At 43.6% G+C, this 26,442-nt stretch overlaps 1 protein-coding gene across 1 annotated transcript in view; it reads right to left on the bottom strand.

Moving 5' to 3' along the window:
- Positions 1 to 825: 825 nt before the first annotated feature.
- The window catches only part of oafb (OAF homolog b), a 28,863-nt gene continuing 3,246 nt past the window's right edge, over positions 826 to 26,442 (bottom strand). Inside the window, exons 2-4 of the mRNA XM_080528269.1 lie at positions 14,795 to 14,929; positions 2,811 to 2,991; positions 826 to 2,484 (exon numbers count right to left, since the gene is read on the bottom strand). Coding sequence (XP_080384395.1) covers positions 2,216 to 2,484; positions 2,811 to 2,991; positions 14,795 to 14,929 — 585 coding nt within the window. The 3' untranslated portion in view covers positions 826 to 2,215. The remainder of the gene's footprint in view (positions 2,485 to 2,810; positions 2,992 to 14,794; positions 14,930 to 26,442) is intronic.

Genomic DNA, 26,442 nt, shown 5'->3' on the forward strand with positions numbered 1-26,442 from the left:
ATAATTGAGCCGCTATTCATCTGCGTTCAATTTAAAAGTATATTGTATTTATAGAAGGAAGCACATACGCAATGTTAAACCAGCGCAGCTCGTTTTATAAATAATGCTTATGTCCGTTTAGAAAAATGTGCTTACGTGAAAGTCAAGGCCCCTGGTCCTGTATTATGGTCTGTGAAAGCACTTTGTAGCAGGATATTTAAACTGTGCAGTGTAAGACGAAAGCAAGAGCTAGCTACCTCTATGATCCTCTATTGTTCATGAGTTTAAAAGTGTACATAACATATTACTTTATAGTACATAGGTTGTTTGAAATTAAGGTTTGTTTGGTTTATGTAATACATGTTTTCTTTAATAAAAAGTCAAATTAATCATTAGTAAGTACTGAGACAAGGAAATGTATGCAGTTAGGGGTTCATTGCCTTGGGGCCACAGCGGCAGTGGCAGGTTAGATATGATGGCAGCAACCCTCCCAGTCACCAACTCACATCCAGTTCCCTCCTGAGGCGGGAATCGAACCAACGACCTTCAGACTGGTGTGGGTAACACAGTTCAAGTACACAACGTCATACTGGAAATGGATATCAACCCCATATCAAGAATGCTGGCAAAAGCACTTCTGATTCACGTCTCGAAATTGAAGTAATTGGTATTAAATTCAAAGCAAGGCAAAGACAACTCCTGGAAAACAGTACATTCATTTTTTTTATAGTACTGTACATATTTTCCTGCTGTCTGTGAAGCAGGGATGTGTAGTTTTGTTGTGATAGTTCTACTAAAACTACAAGGGGGAATAAGACTCAACAGAGGGGACATACAACGGAAGGTTAGGCCTTTATTTAGTCAAAACATGGACAGACCATTGCTGGGCTTCAACTGCTGTCTTTATTAATCGTTACTTTACAGTCAAACACAGTGAAAAGTTAAGGCACTTATCATCAACCAATAGTGGTATGAGAATTTCCCAAAAGACAAACATTTTTTTACTGTACAAAACACAATGGTAAATACATTTAGGCCATTCCTGTACATGGCATTTAGGCATAACTCTCACATGATTAAATTAAAGATCAAATGCAGTTTTCAGTGAGAGTTCTCCTTCCTCAAATGAAGTGGATGGGCTATGCTATGAACAAGTAACACAGACACAGAGCAGAACAACCTAGTCTGAGCTTAAACACTGGCACTTTGGATATGACATTTTGAAAATGAATAAATATAAAGAGCACATTATACTACAGAAGGTTTATTTCTTCAGACTATCATAACATGGTAAACCTGAGAAAAAGCTGTATGTTCACAGAGGGGTTATTTATAAGACTTACACAGGAAAGGGCAGTTTGTTACCTGATGAATTTAACAACATCGTAAAAGAAAAAGAGTCATTGATATTAAAGTGAAAAAGAGATTTGATCTCAATGAGACTACCTTGGATAAATAAAGGTTAAATTAAAAAATCTCTAACCAAGAGAGTACAATAGTTTATATCTCTAAGAACTTAATTCCGTATGCATATAAACTTGACTTTCTGCATTTGAAGTTGCAAGGTAGAGGCGAGGCAACACAGCAATGGCAAAACCCGACCAGTCAGCCAATGATGATATCAATGACATGATATCAATGGTCCCTACAATTCAAAGTAAGAAAGTGAACATATTTTAGAACAGAACTGATCAAAGCCCCACATTTCTTTTTGACACAGAATATCACTCACAGGCTTCATTTCACATGAAGTACAAATCAATTATTAGTGGGGGGAAAAGGAACTGAGCCAACAAACCATTCAAAGTTTCACCGCGGACATTTTCCAGCACACAAACAGGCAACGAAGAGCATATGGCAAAATCAAGGCATCGATGTATAAATGTAGTATGGGCATCTCTGGTATGGTCTAGGCACTTTCTTCATCTGTTTAAGTACAATACTTGTTTAACCTTGATAAAGACACACAACTGTAGGAAGGACTCCTACAAGTGATCAATTACACTGGATGACAGGACATACTGGGAGGTTCAATCCAAATGCCTTTGTTGAATAAGAGGAACAACTGTTCTCTGTCCAAACACAAATTGGGCCAACAATGTAACAGAAGTAATATACTCCATGGTGGGGCAGACGGGCAGGCCAGCTCCGTCACAAGCCGTTCGCTACGTCTCAATGCTAGCTGTCTGAACATAGCTGTCTCCTTAACGAAGAAACCAAAAAGTGACACAGAGTCTCAAGTGTCCTCGTCCCAGGGGCAGAGCTGTCTGTGGGGGACGTAGAAGTCAAAGCGGTAGCCCTTGCTGCAGCTCCTGATGCCACACTTGTAAGGGTTGGCTTTCCCGGCGGCGCCCCTGCGGCAGTATTTGAGCAGGCAGGGGAGCCACTCCAGGCGGAGAGGGTAGCTGCAGACACAGGGCTGCCACAGGTCCTGAGTGGAGGGGCAGCGCTGCAGGCCCGGGCGGTCCACCTGAGGCAGGCTCTCAAACACAGAGGCCTCCTTACCTGGGGACAGGAAACAGCATGAGCTTCTAGGAGGTTTGGGCTTTGAACAACCGAATCACAGCCGTGCCGATATTCAGTATAACAGCACTCCCTCTTGTGTGATATTGCTTAAGTATACAGTACTGAAATGTGTCCATAAAGATGTACAGGACATACTGTGTTCTCTAAGCAATGGAGCAGAAACCCACAGCCGTGAATGATATCTCATGACATGGATGGCTGAAAAAAGTCATGCTAAGGGCTAGAATTCATTGTTGAATTCGTTTAACCACCCCACTCAGACTCCTGTCAACAATAGTGGGCGTCCACACAATACCCATACTCACCCTTATCCAGCCAGTGCTTGACGTCAGCCCTTCTGGTATAAACCCCGTCATGGGCCTCCTTACACACGTTATGGATGTGTGTGTTGAGCTGCCCTGCCTGAGTCAGGTTGACGGCCACGTCCATGTGGAGGTGCTCTACCTCACGCTTCTCCTCCGCACTGCGCACCAGATGAGGGTTTTTCTGGAACACAGAGCAGCTTAGCTTTTAATCCTATAACGCTGCACATATCATACGTGATACATTTTTTGGACAGGTTTTTCGGACCTCAAAATGGGTGAACAGCAGTACCGCGAAATTCCACCAGATGGGAGAATAGATACCTATTCTGCCATCTAATTCCATTCAACATCGTTTCCAGGATCAGCTGCGCATTTTCATGATGCAATGCATATGATAAAAAATGGTTTGAAAATGGTAAACAAGCCCAGAATGTTTTCTGTCCCCATTCATTGCTATTTTAGCAACGGTTAAGGTAAGAATATTACATGTCTTACTGATATCCAACATGAGTATCTACTTGTTTGAAGCATCTCATAATTACTTATTTCATGATGTATTTTATAGTAAAAATCACGTCAGAAAGTGTGTATCAAATGTGGTACTGCAGGTCCTCGGTCCTATGTTAACCCATTCATGAAAATCCAGAACATTTTTTATAAAAAAAAGTTTCTAAATGTCCAAATTGAAAGAATTCAAAAAAATAGCATTTTCCTGCAATCACTTCATGGTTCAGGCGTTATAGAGTTAAAACTTGAGGATTGTTTTTAACACATATTCATTGTGTTTGAAGGTATTGCGTCAGGATACTTGTACAATGGCATGGTTCTATGTCAGAGAACCCGTCCAGGAAATTAAAGTCTGGAAGTTTTAGTATCTGGTATAGCGTATGTTCTAATAGAGCTGTGCTGTTTGTTGAACTTATATCCGGTTCAAGCTGAAACCTTTTCAGGATATCTTTTCAAACAGCTAAGATAAGGCGTTGTGTAACATATGCATACCGGGAATTTTGCAACCCTAACCCTATGTGTACATTACCCAAAGCTGTACCCCAAGCTTATGCAGCGTAGTTTAGTGTGTAGTTTACATTCTACTGGAAGTGAAAATAAAAAGCTTTGCAATTTGGTCTTTGACGACACAGAGGATCAGAACGGCAGGACTGAATGTTTAAAAAAAGTTTTTACCTTTATTTAACAAAGCAAGTCAATAAGAACAAATGGTGTTAACGTGTTAAAGTTAAAAATACAGATATCACTTATCCAACACACTCACAATGATAATAATGGATGTACACACACAACAATGACAAATACTAATACTACTAGGCAACTTAGCAAACAAGCAGCAGCAGGCAATACTTTTTACCTTTTAGTAGTCCAAGATGGCCGCGCGCTTAGACGCTGCAGCTGGAGTGGCTTCCACACTGGTGTTTCTTTGTGTTTTTAAGTACATTTGTATGTACACTTTTATTTTAGTACTTATAGGGAACAGTTGTGTAAATAGTACCTACAGCAGGCTCGACTTATTAGAAGTCGGCACGCAAAACGACAAGATAGTTACGGCGGAGTTTCTGGAGCAATACAGGATAAACATTTTTTTTTGAGCCACTAGATGGCGGGCCAGAACATAATCAAAGGCTAATTTAAGTAATTGATTGTTAAAAAATGTGACACGTTCTAATGCTTTGACTTTTCTTTCGAAAAATGTACACATCGCTAGTCAACTAACACAGCTTGTTTTGTGAGCCTGCTAACAATGTAAAGTAGTGTTCTAGTTAACTAGGTAGCAGTCCAATCCATTACGTTGCAGTATTAGGCTTGACTAGCAAGTTTGTGTTGTGATTCTCAACAACGTTGAAACGTAGTTTCACCCTTTTCCATAGTTTTGAATAATAAATATGTGGACTGACGATGTATCGCAGCCTAACTTATTCTAATAATTATTTAACATCGTTTTATTCTGAATTATTCCCCCCTCCTCCCAGACAAGGTCACATTATTTATTATTGGATTGGTTGTTTGCGTGCCGGGTGAAGTTAGCTAAACAGTTAACCTGCTAGCAAGAGAAACATCATGTTACTCTCCAAAGGTCTAAAGAGGAAAGTTGACGGTGGAAACAGGGCATTTAAAGAGGAATGGACAGCGAACTATACGTTCATCCTACCTGGTTTCATCAATGCAGAGCCGTTGTGAGACTCACATCTTCCGTGCTCACGATGTTCCCTTTCTATACAAGTCGTCCTTTTCGTCAATGAATGTGATAAAGACGCACGAGAGGAATCGATTGATGCATAAAAATAAAAATAAACTGCCTGCGGATTAAAGTGACGTCAATATCACCAGATATCAAGCAAATAGTGACCGATGGGAGATGCCACTTTTCACATTAAGTGAGTACCAAGCCTGTCGTTATTGTATTTAATAACCTAATTGTATTTTGTATATTTTGAATGAATGGCTCATTGTACTTATTATCCCTAATAGCGCGTTTGCTCTGTCGTTTCAGGAGCATAGGCCTACCACCACTTTGCGCCGATTTTGTTGTCAATGTTTTTCAGAAAATTAAACAGAATTTGCTTTGTTACTGTTCATATGTGTGTTGCAGTCACATACGTAAACATTACGTTTGAATGATTTAATGAGCTGATGTTATTTTTTTCAAACCACACACCGCATGTTGGCTATTTCAGCACCACGCCTTGTCCACCTACTTATGATTCACTATGAGGGGTTCAGCGTCAGTGCGCTTCGGTGCACCCCGCTGCCTGATTGTCTGTCCCTGTGTCATTCACTCTCAACATGGATACAAGTACAATACGCATTATTCAGGTGGAGGTAGATTCTCTATTCGGACATTATAGGCGCGGTGTTGGACTGTCGGTCCGATATTGTAAAAAATAAATGAAAAAAATATATTAAAAAAGTGGATTCTCAAAATAATCTGCTGGGCCAAATATTATTGGTGACGGGCCAGCAATGGCCCACGGGCCAGCAATGGCCCACGGGCCGCCTATTGCCGACCCCTGTCGTAGGGGATAGCTGTGTGATTATTCTGACCGAAACCTGGCTAAATGACAACATTGTGGACGCAGCTGTTAGCTTGGAGGGGCGCACGCTACATCGCGCTGACCGAACGGAGCTTAGCGGCAAGTCAAGAGGAGGTGGGATCATAATATCGACGAAGGATAGCTGGTGCTTAAACACGAAAACTGTAAGTAGCCACTGCTCCCCAGACCTGGAATACTTGACTGTTAAATGCCGACCCACATACCTCCCGAGGGAGTTTAACGCGGTGCTAATAACATGTGTGTACATAGCGCCTAGCGCAGACAGCAGCCTAGCATTGGCGCGACTATATGAAGTCATCAGTGGCCAACAAAGCACTGATCCACAGGCTATTCACATCATAGCGGGGGATTTCAATCATGTCGACCTGAAGGCAGTACTACCCAAGTTCTATCAGCATGTGAAATGTGCAACGAGAGGAGAAAAAACACTGGACAAGGTACCGTATTTTCCGCCCTATAAGGCGCACTTAAAAGTCCCAAAAAAAAAAAAAACCCGACAGTGCGCCTTATAACCCGGTGCGCCTTATATATGGATCAAAATGTAAAAATTACATGACCAATATTTTTTTTTTAATAATAATAAAATGTTTCAGTACGACTGGTAAACTACAAAGCCGCACCGCTTGCAGCATTACGGTAATCAGTAAACGACGGCCGCCATCTTGGAATCTCCGCGAATGCTATTGTTATTCTATCATGTGCTCTGAATGGATGCCGTACTCACCCAACTGTTCAATTCGGACACTCACACCGCTTGCAGCATTACGGTAATCAGTAAACACCGGTGTTGTGCTTACTCACAGTCCCACACCACAAGACCCCAAGTAAAGAAGACTAAACAGAGTTTCCGAGGGAACAAAGTGAGATTCTTGGTGCTTTCAACTTGAAGTTTTAAAGTACCCACTCGATATAATAAACAACAGTTTAACGATCACTAAACACTTATCATTTGTGTATTGGATTCATTATTCTCGTTTGCCGGAGGCTACCGGTAAGGGAGGGTTGATTTGTAAACATACTTTCGTTTTAGCTCGTGTTCAAAAGCAAGAACTGTGTGTTCATCTAGTTATGTGTAGTTATGTGTTTTTAGCATGTCGATGTTCTCCCAGTATGTTGTCATGTTATTAAAATACAGTTTAGACCTTCGTAGCGATGTGTTTTGTTAGCTGTTAGCCGCTAGCAGCGTTTGTTGTGGTTTGGTCAGATTCACTTTTCTCCCATTCAGTGTTTGAGATGAACCAACATTCAAATACGCCTGTCGTGTTCAATCTTTCTCTGGTTTGAATGTATGACACATCATTTGAAAGCTTACAATCTGTAGTTTAAGCATGTGTAAAAACTGAAAAAGTACGTTGCACATTTCACCAGGAGCTGTCACATATTGGTTGTTGGTTATAATTGTATAGCCTATTGGTTGTTTTCTGGTGTTGTTTTGCTCTGTTTGTAGTCTACTTGATGTATTTTTATCAGCTGTTAAATCACCACAGCGGTTAATCCACTAATAGAGATAATAGCAGATTGAAAATGCTTGTAGCTAACTACTCTATATCTCGTGGTTGCAGCTATTGCGAATTGCTATTCACGCGAGTCAGCTGTGAATCACCGCAGGTCCTTGACGCTTGTTGCAAAAATGGATGACGAACGGCTGATACTTGAGGTGGAAAAATATATATTTTTGACAGTGGAGCAGGTAGAACGTTGATGGTGACAACGCTCAGGTGGAGCTTGGACAACGGGAAGTTGACACAACACCGATGGAGAGGTGACGCAACGCAGTAGGTGGAGCTTGGGCGTAACGCAACCCCAGTCAAAAAAAAAAAACGACAGTGCGCCTTATAAGCCGGTGCGCCTTGTATATGAAAACATTTCTAAAATAGGCCATTCATTGAAGGTGCGCCTTATACTCCGGTGCGCCTTATAGGGCGGAAAATACGGTATACACCAACATCAAACGTGCTTACAAGGCTAGTCCGCTAGCTCATCTAGGCATGTCTGACCATGTGTCAATCCTCCTGATTCCTGCATACACTACCATGGGGAAAAGTGCTCCCATCACCACTAAGACTGTCAGAACCTGGCCAGAAGGGTCCGCTCCACTGCAGATCTGCCTAAATGACACCCTATGGCAGGAATATGAGCATGAGGACCTGGAACAGTACACGTCGTCGGTTCTGAACCACATAGTGAACTGCACCAACTCAGTCACCGTGGACAAACGGGTCCGGGTCTACCCCAACACGAAGCCATGGATGACTGGGAAGGTCCAAAAACTGATCAACGAGAGGGACAACGCCTTCTTCGCAGGGAAGAGCACACCGCTGTACAGCTCCACCAGGGCCAACCTAAAGCGCGGAATCAAAGCGGCCAAGGCAGAGCACAGAGAGAAGATTGAGGAATGCCTCCTGAGCAACGACTCCAGGCGGATGTGGCAGGGGGTTCAGCAGATGACAAACTTCAGAGCCAACAGGCTCACAGCCGCAGAGGACGACCCCCTGCTGGCGGGAAAGCTGAACACCTTCTACGCCCGGTTCGACGAGGGGCGAACGGAGGTAACCGCAACACAAACACCACTCTCTCCAGCTCTCAGCAGCCTCACCCTCACAGAGCATGAAGTGAGACGCGTACTGAAGGCGGTGGACCCCAGGAAAGCCTCGGGGCCAGATGGCGTCCTGGGACGGGTGCTGAGAGACTGCGCCGACCAGCTGGCCGGGGTTTTCACCAACATCTTTAACCAGTCCCTGTCCCAGGCCACCGTCCCACCCTGCCTGAAAACCTCAACTATCATCCCAGTCCCGAAGAAAAGCACGGTGAGCTGCCTAAACGACTACCGCCCGGTGGCACTCACACCAATCATCATGAAGTGCTTCGAGAAACTAGTCCGGGCCCACATACTCACACGCCTCCCGCCCAACCTGGATCCATACCAGTTCGCCTACAGAGCCCACAGGTCCACAGAGGACGCCATCGCGACGACTCTCCACGCCACTCTATCCCACCTGGAGAGGGGAAACAGCTACGCGAGACTGCTCTTCGTGGACTTCAGCTCCGCCTTCAACACCATCCTTCCAGACAGGCTAGTGACCAAACTACTAGACCTGGGTCTATCACACTCTATATGTGCGTGGATCAAGGACTTCCTGACCGACCGCCCCCAGAGGGTGCGGGTGGGCCCCCACACCTCCACAGCCCTCAGCCTCAGCACTGGGTCCCCCCAGGGCTGCGTGCTAAGCCCCATCCTCTACAACCTCTACACCCACGACTTCACCCCCGTCCACCCCAGCAACTACATCGTAAAGTTTGCAGACGACACCACCGTGGTGGGATGTATCTCGGGGGGGGACGAGGCGGCGTACAGGGATGAGGTAGAGCAACTGAGCAAGCTGTGCAAGGTTAACAACCTGCTGCTGAACAAGTCAAAGACCCAGGAATTCATCGTAGACTTCAGGAGGAAAAAGTCCGAGATCCAGCCCCTGCTCATCGACGGAGAGAGCGTGGAGAGAGTCTCAACCCTCCGATTCCTGGGACATCACATGCGGGATGACCTGACCTGGAAGGACAACACAAAAGGCACCATCAAGAGGGCACAACAGCGGCTATACACCCTGAGATGCCTCAGGAAGGAACACAACAAGCAGGAGATACTGGTGGCCTTCTACCGCGGCGCAGTGGAGAGCATCCTCACCTACGGCATCTGCAACTGGTTCTCCAGCTGCACAACAGCGGAGAGAAATGCGCTACAGAGAGTAGTGAGAACAGCACAGAAGATCACCGGCGCCCCCCTCCCCTCTCTGGAAGAGCTGTACAACACACGCTGTCTCAGGAAGGCCTCAAAGATCTCCAGGGACCCGACCCATCCTGGGCACGTACACTTTACCAGGCTGCCCTCGAAAAGGAGGTTCAGGACCCTGGCCGCTAAGACAAACAGACTGAAGAACTGCTTCTACCACAGGGCCGTCCAGGCCCTGAACACAGCAAAGACCTAAGTTCTGGGCCCTGGACAGTCTGGACGGATTGTATGGCAGCTGCTGGACTGAAAAAATCAGGTGTAGTGCTGAGGCACAAACATGTACATTTCAAGCCTGCAAACTGTGACACTTTAAATAACGTGAAAAAATACTATTGTGCAATATGACAACCCTAGTTGACTATCTGTGCAGTATAGTACAGTGGATTGTGTACATAGCCTTTATTTATGTAAACCAGCTCCTTACCTTCTTGTGATTTCTTCTTTTTCTAAAAGTTTTTTTTTTTTTTTTTCTTTCCTAACACCAGGGGAGCAGTCAGGGCAAAACCTTCCGCTGGGCAAAAGCTACCGGGGGTGCGGCCTAACGCGTCACGACCAGCTGGCACGCGCACGCGTCACGACCAGCTGGCGACTGTGACTCGTCAGTCTAGTGTTTTTGAAACCTCCGTTTTGACAGCCCATTAGCGAAAAGCTGTAATTTGCCTCTACAAGTGTTAATATGTCATTTTATGAAGTTTTAATATGTTTTCAGGCGAGAAAGTAACCATATATATTCACAAAATGTATCCGGTTTATCAAAATAACCCGTTTATATAAAGAAAGAAACGGAGGTCTGATCAGCAGATCATTTCTCATAAAGTTGCAAACGCAATTTGAGCCCTGGACTAAGCATCCTAATATGTCATTTTATGAAGTTTTAATATGTTTTCAGGCGAGAAAGTAACCATATATATTCACAAAATGTATCCGGTTTATCAAAATAACCCGTTTATATATGATCTGACGGTTTTTTCCCCACTTCTGAGAGCAGACGACACATTTGGGTTGTGTCAGCAGATTAACGTAAATGCAAGTGTGCATAGCGCACACACACACACACACACACACACACACACACACACACACACACACACACACACACACACACACACACACACACACACACACACACAGAGGAAATCTCTGTTTAAACTGACGGCTGATTTCCGAGAGGACGCCCACGGACAGAAGGTGAACTTGGTAGTCGGAGGTAAGAGAGGCTTTGCTATCCTAGCGGGGAGCTAGCTCGCGGTGTTCGGGTGACAGCCAGGGCGCGTTCGTAAATACGCTCTGGAAATCTGATCAGCACTCACGGAATGCCTCTTGTCCAATCAAATGACTTGGTCCCTTTATGACGTTGAACCCAGTGTGCGCTCCGGGGCTCTCAGAGCGAATTTACGAACGCAGCCTCAAGTTCAATACTCGCGACACACACGGACTGGTCCAGTTTCACTAACCACTGTGTAGAGTAGTAGACGCATCATTTCTACTAACACAGTAATATGACTACATGATCACACTAGTCTAGTCGTGTTTAAGCCCACGTTTCACTTTCTACTCCTAGACACACACTGTCCTAGTCACACACACTCCTAGACACACACTGTCCTAGACACACACACTCCTAGACACACACTGTCCTAGACACACACACTCCTAGTCACACACACTCCTAGACACACACACTCCTAGACACACACACTCCTAGACACACACTGTCCTAGACACACACACTCCTAGTCACCCACACTCCTAGACACACACTGTCCTAGTCACACACACTGTCCTAGTCACACACACTGTCCTAGTCACACACACTGTCCTAGTCACACACTGTCCTAGACACACACTGTCCTAGTCACACACTGTCCTAGACACACACTGTCCTAGTCACACACTGTCCTAGACACACACACTCCTAGTCACACACACTCCTAGACACACACACTCCTAGTCACACACTGTCCTAGTCACACACACACTCCTAGTCACACACTGTCCTAGACACACACTGTCCTAGTCACACACACTGTCCTAGACACACACACTCCTAGTCACACACACTCCTAGACACACACACTCCTAGTCACACACTGTCCTAGTCACACACACTCCTAGACACACACTGTCCTAGACACACACTGTCCTAGTCACACACTGTCCTAGACACACACTGTCCTAGTCACACACTGTCCTAGACACACACTGTCCTAGTCACACACACTGTCCTAGTCACACACTGTCCTAGTCACACACACTCCTAGACACACACTGTCCTAGACACACACTGTCCTAGTCACACACACTGTCCTAGTCACACACACTCCTAGACACACACACTCCTAGACACACACTGTCCTAGTCACACACTGTCCTAGTCACACACACTCCTAGACACACACTGTCCTAGACACACACTGTCCTAGGCACACACTGTCCTAGTCACACACACTGTCCTAGTCACACACACTGTCCTAGACACACACTGTCCTAGTCACACACACTGTCCTAGACACACAACTGTGTAAAATCAGTTTATTTTGTTACCAACTTACTGTTACATCTATTAAAGATATTGGCATTTTCCAACTCATGTCATATTGTACTGGGTTATATCCTCTACTCACATCTAGAAGTAGTATTGCAAGAAGTAGGCTACTACTACTATACCTTGATAACGTGTAACACAAAGATACAGATACATTAACAATCTAACCGACTGTACACACTCTGGGCAGTGCTAGGGCAAGTTGAGTGTGAGCAGACAGGCTTCATCCTGCGTGTTTGTTTATAATCTATGCTAATCCTGCGCTGTGGACGAACTCTGTGTGTGTAGCCTGTGTAAAAGAATGTGTGTGACTAGGACAGTGTGTGACTAGGACAGTGTGTGACTAGGACAGTGTGTGACTAGGACAGTGTGTGTGTCTAGGAGTGTGTGTGACTAGGACAGTGTGTGTGTCTAGGAGTGTGTGTGACTAGGACAGTGTGTGTGACTAGGACAGTGTGTGACTAGGACAGTGTGTGTGACTAGGACAGTGTGTGACTAGGACAGTGTGTGTCTAGGACAGTGTGTGTCTAGGAGTGTGTGTGACTAGGACAGTGTGTGACTAGGACAGTGTGTGTCTAGGAGTGTGTGTGTCTAGGAGTGTGTGTGACTAGGACAGTGTGTGTGACTAGGACAGTGTGTGTCTAGGACAGTGTGTGTCTAGGAGTGTGTGTGACTAGGAGTGTGTGTGACTAGGACAGTGTGTGACTAGGACAGTGTGTGTGACTAGGACAGTGTGTGTCTAGGACAGTGTGTGACTAGGACAGTGTGTGTCTAGGACAGTGTGTGACTAGGACAGTGTGTGTCTAGGACAGTGTGTGTCTAGGAGTGTGTGTGACTAGGACAGTGTGTGACTAGGAGTGTGTGTGTCTAGGAGTGTGTGTGACTAGGAGTGTGTGTGTCTAGGACAGTGTGTGTGACTAGGACAGTGTGTGTCTAGGACAGTGTGTGACTAGGACAGTGTGTGTCTAGGACAGTGTGTGACTAGGACAGTGTGTGTGTGACTAGGACAGTGTGTGTGACTAGGACAGTGTGTGTCTAGGAGTGTGTGTGACTAGGAGTGTGTGTGTCTAGGACAGTGTGTGTGACTAGGACAGTGTGTGTGACTAGGACAGTGTGTGTGTCTAGGAGTGTGTGTGTCTAGGACAGTGTGTGTCTAGGAGTGTGTGTGTCTAGGAGTGTGTGTGTCTAGGAGTGTGAGTGACTAGGAGTGTGTGTGTCTAGGACAGTGTGTGTCTAGGAGTGTGTGTGACTAGGAGTGTGTGTGTCTAGGACAGTGTGTGTCTAGGAGTGTGTGTGACTAGGACAGTGTGTGTCTAGGAGTAGAAAGTGAAACGTGGGCTTAAACACGACTAGACTAGTGTGATCATGTAGTCATATTACTGTGTTAGTAGAAATGATGCGTCTACTACTCTACACAGTGGTTAGTGAAACTGGACCAGTCCGTGTGTGTCGCGAGTATTGAACTTGAGGCTGCGTTCGTAAATTCGCTCTGAGAGCCCCGGAGCGCACACTGGGTTCAACGTCATAAAGGGACCAAGTCATTTGATTGGACAAGAGGCATTCCGTGAGTGCTGATCAGATTTCCAGAGCGTATTTACGAACGCGCCCTGGCTGTCACCCGAACACCGCGAGCTAGCTCCCCGCTAGGATAGCAAAGCCTCTCTTACCTCCGACTACCAAGTTCACCTTCTGTCCGTGGGCGTCCTCTCGGAAATCAGCCGTCAGTTTAAACAGAGATTTCCTCTGTGTGTGTGTGTGTGTGTGTGTGTGTGTGTGTGTGTGCGCTATGCACACTTGCATTTACGTTAATCTGCTGACACAACCCAAATGTGTCGTCTGCTCTCAGAAGTGGGGAAAAAACCGTCAGATCATATATAAACGGGTTATTTTGATAAACCGGATACATTTTGTGAATATATATGGTTACTTTCTCGCCTGAAAACATATTAAAACTTCATAAAATGACATATTAGGATGCTTAGTCCAGGGCTCAAGTTGCGTTTGCAACTTTATGAGAAATGATCTGCTGATCAGACCTCCGTTTCTTTCTTTATATAAACGGGTTATTTTGATAAACCGGATACATTTTGTGAATATATATGGTTACTTTCTCGCCTGAAAACATATTAAAACTTCATAAAATGACATATTAACACTTGTAGAGCCAAATTAAAGCTTTTCGCTAATGGCGGCCAAAACGGAGGTTTCAAAAACACTCGCCAGCTGGTCGTGACGCGTGCGCGTGCCAGCTGGTCGTGACGCGTTAGGCCGCACCCCCGGTAGCTTTTGCCCAGCGGAAGGTTTTGCCCTGACAGAGCCACCCCTCCTAAATTTCGTTGTTTGGTACCTGTACTGTAGCAATGACAATAAAGTCCATTCATTCATTCATTCATTCATTCATTCATTCATTCATTCAATACAACACAGAATCCAGTAGCATCACAAGCTACAAGCTAACAACAAGCAGGGAAAAAACAGCAGCAGAAATAGAGCAAGAAATGTGCTTATATCCACAACACGCAGCAGACAGACAATAAGTTAGTAAAGGAATAGCAAGGCAACAGCATCCATCCACACAAACACACACCTGTCTCAGCCGGGCCATGGACTCAGTGGGGATGATCTCGTGGTGGTCCAGACGGGTGATGAAACACAGAACCTGGTACTGGTTCTGGCCTCGCTCCGGCTCTCCAAGGATGAAGGCTCGGAAGATCCTCACATCCTGAAACACAGAGAGAGAGAAGAGATATGAAACATATGTCGTGAGCTTAGAATGATAAGGTTCTATCTCCGTTTAGGGTAGTTCAGAGATATTGAGCGTCAACGTTTTTACATTCCATTATGTTTTGTGAGATGTCAACATTTAAAAAATAACACCACACAGGCATTAATAAACACCTAATGGATCAGATTATGTAAACAACTAAATTTTGACAGAAAATGGATAAAACCTTATAATTCTAACGCCACATACAAATATTTCTAATTATTATTTATATACTTTGTATTCTGAACAGTCTCGCTGTATTTTATGACAACATTCTAAATGGCCAGTTCCATCTAGTGTCAGCTGTTGTCCTCATAGTGCTGGAGGCTGGTAAACACTTAAACATTTGTATATAACTGCTTTTATTTGATTGAGTTGTATTACCCAGAGCACCAATATCACATGAGCAGGGCATGGTGATGAATGCATATACACTCACCGTACACTTTATTAGGAACACCTGTACACTTCATTCATCCAGGTGGTATAGTGGTGTGGGGAATGTTTTCTTAACACACTTTGGGCTCGTTAATACCAATCAATCATCGTTTGAACACCACAGCCTATTTGAGTATTGTTGCAGACCATGTGCATCCCTTCATGGCCACAATGTACCTATCTTCTAATGGCTACTTCCAGCATGATAATGCAGCATGTCACAAAGCAAAAGTAATCTCAAACTGGTTTCAAGAACATGACGATGAGTCAGTGTTCTTCAGTGGCCTTCCCAGTCACTGGATCTGAATCCACTAGAACACCTTTGGGATGTGGTAGAACGGGAGATTCACAGCTTGAAGGTGCACCTGAAGCAGGAATTGCGTGATGCAATCATGTCATCATGGACCACAATTTCAAAGCAATATTTCCAACATCTTGTGGCATCAATGCCACGAAGAACCTCTGTGGCTCAGTTGGTAGAGCATGGTGCTAACAATGCTTAGGTTGTGGGTTTGATTCCTGCTGGGACCATATATACTGAAAAATGTATGCACTAAGGTTGGGCGGTTATACAGCAGTTTTTGAAAATAGCAACAGTATTGGCAATACCGTCATAAAACCGGCCTAAATTGCTATATGCATCCATGCCACCCCCCCAAGGCAGCAAACCTAGGGGAAACACTGTCTACTGTAACACTCTACTGTAACACTCTCTACTGTAACACTCTCTACTGTAACACTCTATACTGTAACACTCTCTACTGTAACACTCTCTACTGTAACACTCTCTACTGTAACACTCTCTACTGTAACACACTCTACTGTAACACTCTCTGCTGTAACACTCTCTACTGTAACACTCTCTACTGTAACACTCTACTGTAACACTCTCTACTGTAACACTCTGCTGTAACACACTCTACTGTAACACTCTCTACTGTAACACTCTGCTGTAACACTCTCTACTGTAACACACTCTGCTGTAACACTCTCTACTGTAACACTCTGCTGTAACACTCTCTACTGTAACACTCTGCTGTAACACACTCTGCTGTAACACTCTCTACTGTAAAACACTCTACTGTAACACTCTACTGTAAAACACTCTACTGTAACACTCTACTGTAACACTCTACTGTAAAACACTCTACTGTAACACTCTCTACTGTAACACTCTGCTGTAACACACTCTGCTGTAAAACACTCTACTGTAACACTCTCTACTGTAACACTCTGCTGTAACACACTCTGCTGTAACACTCTCTACTGTAACATACTCTACTGTAACACTCTCTGCTGTAACACTCTACTGTAAAGGCCCTGATTTTGTTGCACCGCCGAATGCGATTCCATTGTTTTGAATGAGACAATGCACACAGCGTGCGATGCGATTTTCTCGCATGACAACATTCGATTCTCCATTCACATTCATTCATTGGTGTGGGTTGAGAATCGAATGTTGTCGTGCGACAAAATCACACGCCGTGTGCATTGGGCTTAACACTCTACTGTAACACTCTCTACTGTAACACTCTACTGTAAAACACTCTACTGTAACACTCTACTGTAAAACACTCTACTGTAACACTCTACTGTAAAACACTCTACTGTAACACTCTACTGTAAAACACTCTACTGTAACACTCTACTGTAACACTCTCTACTGTAACACTCTACTGTAACACACTCTACTGTAACACTCTACTGTAAAACACTCTACTGTAACACTCTACTGTAACACTCTCTACTGTAACACTCTACTGTAACACACTCTACTGTAACACTCTCTACTGTAACACTCTCTACTGTAACACTCTACTGTAACACTCTCTACTGTAACACTCTCTACTGTAACACTCTGCTGTAACACTCTCTACTGTAACACTCTACTGTAACACTCTCTACTGTAACACTCTACTGTAACACTCTCTGCTGTAACACTCTCTGCTGTAACACTCTCTACTGTAACACTCTCTACTGTAACACACTCTACTGTAACACTCTCTACTGTAAAACTCTCTACTGTAACACTCTCTACTGTAAAACTCTCTACTGTAACACTCTCTACTGTAAAACTCTACTGTAACACTCTACTGTAACACTCTACTGTAACACTCTCTGCTGTAACACTCTACTGTAACACTCTCTACTGTAACACTCTACTGTAACACTCTCTACTGTAAAACTCTCTACTGTAACACTCTCTACTGTAAAACTCTACTGTAACACTCTACTGTAACACTCTACTGTAACACTCTCTGCTGTAACACTCTCTGCTGTAACACTCTCTACTGTAACACTCTACTGTAACACTCTCTACTGTAACACTCTCTACTGTAACACACTCTACTATAACACTCTCTACTGTAACACTCTCTACTGTAACACTCTCTACTATAACACTCCAGTGTTTCCTCTACATGCATTTCATCGTGGCGGGCCGCCACGATGGAATTTCCTCCGCCACGAATTGATTCAGTCCACAACAAAAAAATAATAAAAAAATTCTCAAAAAAAAAAAAAAAAGTTCTGGACATTTTAGCTGATTAAAATATATCTGATCCTAGATCAGCGCTATAATGGATGTTGACTAAAAGTGCACCTAAATCCACGCCCATCTCTCTCTAACCGCTGATCCAAAATCAGATTAATGACATTCAGTTGACGACGTGACACAAGGGCTCCTGATTGGTCTAAATGTGAACTGTGGTATTATTGTTATTGTGTACAGGCCACCGTAGTGACATCAGGGGGGTATTCCATCAACATCGCTAAAGGGAAAATCCAGGTTTAGTCTGATAAATCTCGCGAGAGTTCTTAAAAATATCCAGGCATAGTCTGATAGGTCTCGCGAGAGTTATCAAAAATAAGCCAGGATTTTCCTTTAGCGACGTTGATGGAATACCCCCCAGGTCAGGTGGGCAGGTTACGACGAGACAACAAGAGACCGGTATTGTAGAGCTTACAGAGCGAGTTAAAATAAAGACACTTACATTGAAATACAGAAGGACTCACGTGTATGTTTAATAGAATAACACGACATGGTGTCAGAAGTCCTGTAAGTGAGTGTTAAGAGTTAGATCGGCCGACAAGTGTCATTTGAGCTCGTGACGGTGAGAAGGGAGAAGAAAAGATGGATGCTAATGCTAACGCGGGAGCAGCTGCAGTCCAGAGAACGGCGCCAGTTTCAAGTGCTACGTTAGCAGACATTAGCAAGTCAAAAAACGATTCTTATGTGCCGTCACTTTAGCAACGACACAGTATTGTCAAGGGGAAAAGAAGGGGAGACGATTTTTTTATTGACAACGGAATTACATGCTGGAAAAACATGCAGCTAAAATTCAGGGAACATTTGGACAATAAGAGACACACGGGAGAAGTACGGGAAAACAGGGCTCATGTGGGTCTCATCAAAGGTAAGAGTTTGTTTTCTTTAACTCAGCTGATACTCAGCTGTTTACCGAATGCTCCATCTGACTGTGATTTTACTTCTGTAATGTGGTGGGTTGACATAATTCACGCACGGAACTATAGGTTGAGAGTATTGTTCGGTCCGCAGTTGAGTGCGTAGTACCCAAGTTGTTTAGACTGTTCTATTTACTGCTTGAGTGTGTTGTTGACAATCGTTCATGTCCTTCATTAAACGTTTAGCTTTGTCATTTGATACGCCGCCTACGACTACCATCTCTCTGCACTACAGTAAACAGTTAATCAGTAACGTTAGCCGCTTTTGTGCTCATGTAGGCCTACTTCGTATTATATTATAGCTGATGATCTTTGTGTGTGTGTATGTGACTGTCAGTCACAAGTTTATATTCTGTATATTCTTTATTTTATTTTTTTTGGCCATCCTCTAGTTTTGGCTGTGATTAGAAAAAAAAAAAAAAAAAAAAAAAAACGTTGTTTTGAACGCGCGTGCGCGTTTCATGCGCGTGCACGCGAAAAAAATCGCGCGCGGTCACGACCATCCGCCACCATTGTCAAAATTCCTGGAGGAAACACTGCACTCTCTACTGTAACACTCTACTGTAACACTCTCTACTATAACACTCTCTACTGTAACACTCTACTGTAACACTCTCTACTGTAACACTCTACTGTAACACTCTCTACTATAACACTCTCTACTTTAACACTCTACTTTAACACTGTGGGGAACAGGGCGCGTTCTGGCCTGCAGAGGGAGCTAGACTGCCGTGGAGGGGAATGATGGGCTGATTACGGACAGGTGTCAGTGATCAGGCTCGTTATGATGGGCTGATTACGGACAGGTGTCAGTGATCAGGCTCGTTGTTCCACTGGTCTATTTAACCTGTGTGTGTTTGTTCCCTCGGGAGATGAGTAGGGCAGGAAGTACCTGCCGCACGGAGACACGGAGAGACCGAGAGAGAGAGAGCCGCGGCGAGGACGCACGAGACCCCGAAAGGGGGTGAGGTGCAGGGAGCCGGACGGACGGAGCGGGTCCCGAAAGGGAGGACTAGCGGGGCGAGAGCGAGGGCTCAGCCAGGAGCGGAATAGCGGGGCGAGAGCGAGGGCTCTGCCAGCAGCGGACGGAGCGGGTCCCGAAAGGGAGGACTAGCGGGGCGAGAGCGAGGGCTCAGCCAGGAGCGGAATATCGGGGCGAGAGCGAGGGCTCTGCCAGCAGCGGACGGAGCGGGTCCCGAAAGGGAGGACTAGCGGGGCGGGAGCGAGGGCTCTGCCGGGAGCGGAATAGCGGGGCGGGAGCGAGGGCTCCGCCGGACGGAGCGGGTCCCGAAAGGGAGAGACAGCGGGAGTGGGAAAAAGACTCGCTCAGCACGTCAGTGACGGTGCTGAGCTGTGCTGAACTAAATAAAGTCCAATTCTGTACCATTCCTCTGTGTCGACCTCCCTCTGTGCCTAGAGACTGCTACAAACACACTCTACTGTAACACTCTCTACTGTAACACTCTCTGCGCTTTGTACTCAGGTCAGTGTCAGTGTTTCCCATACATAGTTAAATATGTCCCGACAGTCTCATTACAAACCGAAAGTATTTTAAGCGCATTTTTCAGCACTGGTCATGGAAAGTGTTCAAACAGATTTGCGGAAAGGATAGGGGTTTGGTCCACCTTTCACCAGTTGCTGTCACAAACTCATCATTTCAAATTGCCGGTTCCGTCAAAAGAGGATTTTGAATCCCACAGTAAAACCTTTAACCACGGTTTAAATTTGGGAACGGTTTAACAGTATCAGAAATTGGAAACCGCCCAACACTAATGCACTCACTGCAATGTAAGTCGCTTTGGATAAAAGCGTCAGCTAAATGTCATATATAAACCCCTAAAAAAAAGTTCGGAAACGCTTTTTTTGTTGATTATTCCTCCCCTTTAATAATACCAATTGGTATTGTATTGTATAACACTCTCTACTGTAACATACTCTACTGTAACACTCTCTGCTGTAACACTCTACTGTAAAGGCCAATGCACACAGCCCTGATTTTGTTGCACCGCCGAATTCGATTCCATTGTTTTGAATGAGACAATGCACACGGCGTGCGATGCGATTTTGTCGCATGACAACATTCGATTCTCCATTCACATTCATTCATTGGTGTGGGTTGAGAATCGAATGTTGTCGTGCGACAAAATCACACGCCGTGTGCATTGGGCTTAACACTCTACTGTAACACTCTCTACTGTAACACTCTACTGTAAAACACTCTACTGTAACACTCTACTGTAAAACACTCTACTGTAACACTCTACTGTAACACACTCTGCTGTAAAACACTCTACTGTAACACTCTCTACTGTAACACTCTGCTGTAACACACTCTGCTGTAACACTCTCTACTGTAACATACTCTACTGTAACACTCTCTGCTGTAACACTCTACTGTAAAGGCCAATGCACACAGCCCTGATTTTGTTGCACCGCCGAATTCGATTCCATTGTTTTGAATGAGACAATGCACACAGCGTGCGATGCGATTTTCTCGCATGACAACATTCGATTCTCCATTCACATTCATTCATTGGTGTGGGTTGAGAATCGAATGTTGTCGTGCGACAAAATCACACGCCGTGTGCATTGGGCTTAACACTCTACTGTAACACTCTCTACTGTAACACTCTACTGTAAAACACTCTACTGTAACACTCTACTGTAAAACACTCTACTGTAACACTCTACTGTAACACTCTACTGTAAAACACTCTACTGTAACACTCTCTACTGTAACACTCTCTACTGTAACACACTCTACTGTAACACTCTCTACTATAACACTCTCTACTGTAACACTCTCTACTGTAACACTCTCTACTGTAACACACTCTACTGTAACACTCTCTACTATAACACTCTCTACTGTAACACTCTCTACTGTAACACTCTCTACTGTAACACTCTGCTGTAACACTCTCTACTGTAACACTCTCTACTGTAACACTCTACTGTAACACTCTCTACTGTAACACTCTCTACTGTAACACTCTCTGCTGTAACACTCTCTACTGTAACACTCTACTGTAACACTCTCTACTGTAAAACTCTACTGTAACACTCTCTACTATAACACTCTCTACTGTAACACTCTACTGTAACACTCTCTACTATAACACTCTCTACTTTAACACTCTCTACTGTAACACTCTACTGTAACACTCTCTACTATAACACTCTCTACTTTAACACTCTCTACTTTAACACTCTACTTTAACACACTCTACTGTAACACTCTCTACTGTAACACTCTCTGCGCTTTGTACTCAGGTCAGTGTCAGTGTTTCCCATACATAGTTAAATATGTCCCGACAGTCTCATTACAAACCGAAAGTATTTTAAGCGCATTTTTCAGCACTGGTCATGGAAAGTGTTCAAACAGATTTGCGGAAAGGATAGGGGTTTGGTCCACCTTTCACCAGTTGCTGTCACAAACTCATCATTTCAAATTGCCGGTTCCGTCAAAAGAGGATTTTGAATCCCACAGTAAAACCTTTAACCACGGTTTAAATTTGGGAACGGTTTAACAGTATCAGAAATTGGAAACCGCCCAACACTAATGCACTCACTGCAATGTAAGTCGCTTTGGATAAAAGCGTCAGCTAAATGTCATATATAAACCCCTAAAAAAAAGTTCGGAAACGCTTTTTTTGTTGATTATTCCTCCCCTTTAATAATACCAATTGGTATTGTATTTTATATCGTTGGAAAGCCTGATTGGTCACCTTTACAATGAGGTACAACTTGTAAGGATCATACATTCATGGAATGAGTAACACAGCTAAACGTGTGGGTAGCGGCCCAAACTTTTTTGCCAAAATCCCCTGCAATATTCTTCTGTTGGTATTCACTCTCGTTTTGAGCTTCAAGTGCTGGCAGGTGTATGTCAGTCACAGGTGTGTGACTGGCACCTGAAGCACCTAATTGACAGGAATGATATTCTGGGGCCAGTGGCGATCCCATATCTCCAGAATCTGGGACCTAACTCCATCCTCCATGATGACAACGCTCGCCCCCACAGAGCCAGGATCATCACAGAGCACCTCCAGTATTTGGGAGTGGAGAGGGTGGAATGGCCTGCCGTGAGTCCAGACCTCAACCCAATTGAACACATGTGGGATCAGCTTGGGCGTGCTGTACGTGCCAGAGTGACCAACGCAACCATGTTGGCTGACTTGCGGCAAATCCTAGTTGAGGAATGGGATGCCGTCCCACAGCAGTGTGTGACCAGGCTGGTGACCAGCATGAGGAGGTGCCAAGCTGTTGTGACTGCGTATGGATCTTCCACACGCTACTGAGGTCCCTGACAGTGTAAAATGTGTTAAAAAAGTGTAAAAATTGCCAATATGTGTTGTTTTTTACTTATTACTGTGGGAGAGTGCAATCATCCAATCCACTATGCAACTCAAAACGAGAGTGAATACCAACAGAAGAATATAGGCAATTTTGGCAAATCTTTTTGGGCCACTACCCACACGTTTAGCTGTGTTGCTCATTCCACGAATGCATGATCCTTACAAGTTGTACCTCGTTGTAAAGGTGACTAATCAGTAGGGCTGCAACAACGAATCGCTGAAATCGCTAAAAATTGCTAATGAAATTCGTTGGCGACGAATTCCATTATCGATTCGTCGGGTCTTGTTCCATAACAAACCTACTTCCTGTTGACGCACGCCACGCTGTCTTGCGGAGCCTGCGCGGCGGTATGGGAGCACTTCACATTAAAAGCTACTAAAAAATGGTGCAACCTATGCAAAACCAATCTTGCATGGCACGGGAGCACAACGGTGATGCGAGTACACCTTAAAAGAAAGCATGTGACAGTGATGGATGAAGACGGCTCAGCCTCAGCAGGGTAAGTTATACGAGTTTAACGTTGGCTGTACCCATGCCATACGTTGGGTTTTGAAGTGAGGATCGTTCGTTTCACTGGCACAGCTGTAGGCCTAAGTTAGTTCTTCTCGTTTATTTAATAGATTCTCCCTCTTAATGACCTATTGTATTTTTAGCTTGCTATTCGCATTCTATGCCTTCAGCACCGGAGTATGCTCATAGTCACTTGTATTAGTAAGGAGATGCACTTGTGAGTTCTGGCGAAGCGTCAGCTAAATGACTGTAATGTAATGCGATAGCCAGTGAGTGTTTGCTCGCATTCATGAATTCAATATTGCATGACAAGTGTATTTAGCTAGCTGGCTAACGTCAGTGGTAGAGCAGAGGTGATAAGCTAAAGGCTAGCTAGTGGTAGCCTACCAAGCTACCCGTGAGTTAGAGTGAGGCACTGACTGTAGCCTAGCCTATTGTATGGAGTGAGAGGACACATTGCATTGTTTTGGAGCATATCTGTTATATAAAAACATTAGTGTCTTGTCTGTAGCCTATATTGCACTTTGGGTTACTGACCTTTACATTAAGCAAAGTTATTACCTAAAACAATGCATGTATTGAGCTAGAGTTCAATTACTTTATTGAAACAATCTACCGCCATAGTCCATGGCCTGTTGTTAAACCTATTTGATGTAGCAAAGCCTTTTTTATTTATATTATTTTTTATTAATACTTATTCATTTTGCACATGTATATGTATAGGCCTGGCTGATTTAGAAAACATAAAATAAAATGTGCAAAAGAAATCTGTTTTTTTCATTTGTATCCGATTAATCGGGAAAATAATCGGCAGATTAATCGATTATCAAAATAATCGTTAGTTGCAGCCCTACTAATCAGGCTTTCCAACGATATACAATACCATGTAGAAAGCAGAGGAGAGAAGCGCTTCTGTTTGGAGAGTAATAATCCCAATAAGGTGCTCTTTGGAGAGAGGTGCAGTAATATCCAAGAAAAAAGGGGAACCAAGGCACTCTTATTGTAGAAAAAATTAAAAAGCCTTTATTAGGAGTGGCTATGCCGACGCGTTGCGGTCTTCTGACCTTCCTCAGGGCCCTGATGTCATAGTTTGACAGATGTCAAAAACAACTTATAAAGAGAAAATAACTCATAAAAACGCCATCCTATACAAGTTTAAAGATTTTTTAAAAAGTGGTACAGACTCAGCTAACCTGACAGTGAGGAAGACTCTCATCCCCAAGCACACCCCATGGACTACCTAAACCTTCAGTGTACAGACACTTTACTTCTTGAACTATCTGTTTATTCACTACTGTATTGAACTATCTGTTTATTTACTACTGTACTGAACTATCTGTTTATTTACTACTGTACTGAACTATCTGTTTATTTACTACTGTACTGAACTATCTGTTTATTTACTACTGTACTGCTAATGTATCCTGTCTTACTTGTCGTCCTGTACTTTTATCTATTGTCACTTTTTATCTTGAAGTAGGCCTATGCCTATTAACTTATTGTCTTGAAGTATGCCTGTTAACTTATTGTCTTGAAGTATGCCTATTAACTTATTGTCTTGAAGTATGCCTGTTAACTTATTGTCTTGAAGTATGCCTATTAACTTATTGTCTTGAAGTATGCCTATTAACTTATAAATAAAAACGCCATCCTATACAAGTTTAAAGATTTTTTAAAAAGTGGTACAGACTCAGCTAACCTGACAGTGAGGAAGACTCTCATCCCCAAGCACACCCCATGGACTACCTAAACCTTCAGTGTACAGACACTTTACTTCTTGAACTATCTGTTTATTTACTACTGTACTGAACTATCTGTTTATTTACTACTGTACTGAACTATCTGTTTATTCACTACTGTATTGAACTATCTGTTTATTTACTACTGTACTGAACTATCTGTTTATTTACTACTGTACTGAACTATCTGTTTATTTACTACTGTACTGCTAATGTATCCTGTCTTACTTGTCGTCCTGTACTTTTATCTATTGTCACTTTTTATCTTGAAGTAGGCCTATGCCTATTAACTTATTGTCTTGAAGTATGCCTGTTAACTTATTGTCTTGAAATATGCCTATTAACTTATTGTCTTGAAGTATGCCTATTAACTTATTGTCTTGAAGTATGCCTATTAACTTATTGTCTTGAAGTATGCCTATTAACTTATTGTCTTGAAGTATGCCTATTAACTTATTGTCTTGAAGTATGCCTATTAACTTATTGTCTTGAAGTATGCTTATTAACTTATTATCTTGAAGTATGCCTATTAACTTATTGTCTTGAAGTATGCCTATTAACTTATTGTCTTGAAGTATGCCTATTAACTTATTGTCTTGAAGTATGCCTGTTAACTTATTGTCTTGAAGTATGCCTATTAACTTATTGTCTTGAAGTATGCCTATTAACTTATTGTCTTGAAGTATGCCTATTAACTTGTTGTCTTGAAGTATGTAGAATTTGACCAAAACCTCTCAATTGTCATGTGCTGAGTTATTACAAGTTGGTTGTAGGTGTTGAGTAGTGAAACAGCAGACACAAGGACATGTTTCAAGTCAACTGTTGCCAAAACTCCCTCATGTGTGGTATAACTACTATATCATGTGTCACGTATGTTATGAGGGTTGACCTGACCTGACCTGACCTGTTCTAGGGAACATGAGACCATGAATCCTAGCCTACCCTCATGTCACAATT

Source organism: Nansenia antarctica, assembly GCF_963989245.1.
Source record: "Nansenia antarctica genome assembly, chromosome: 4".
Lineage (NCBI taxonomy): Eukaryota > Metazoa > Chordata > Actinopteri > Argentiniformes > Microstomatidae > Nansenia > Nansenia antarctica.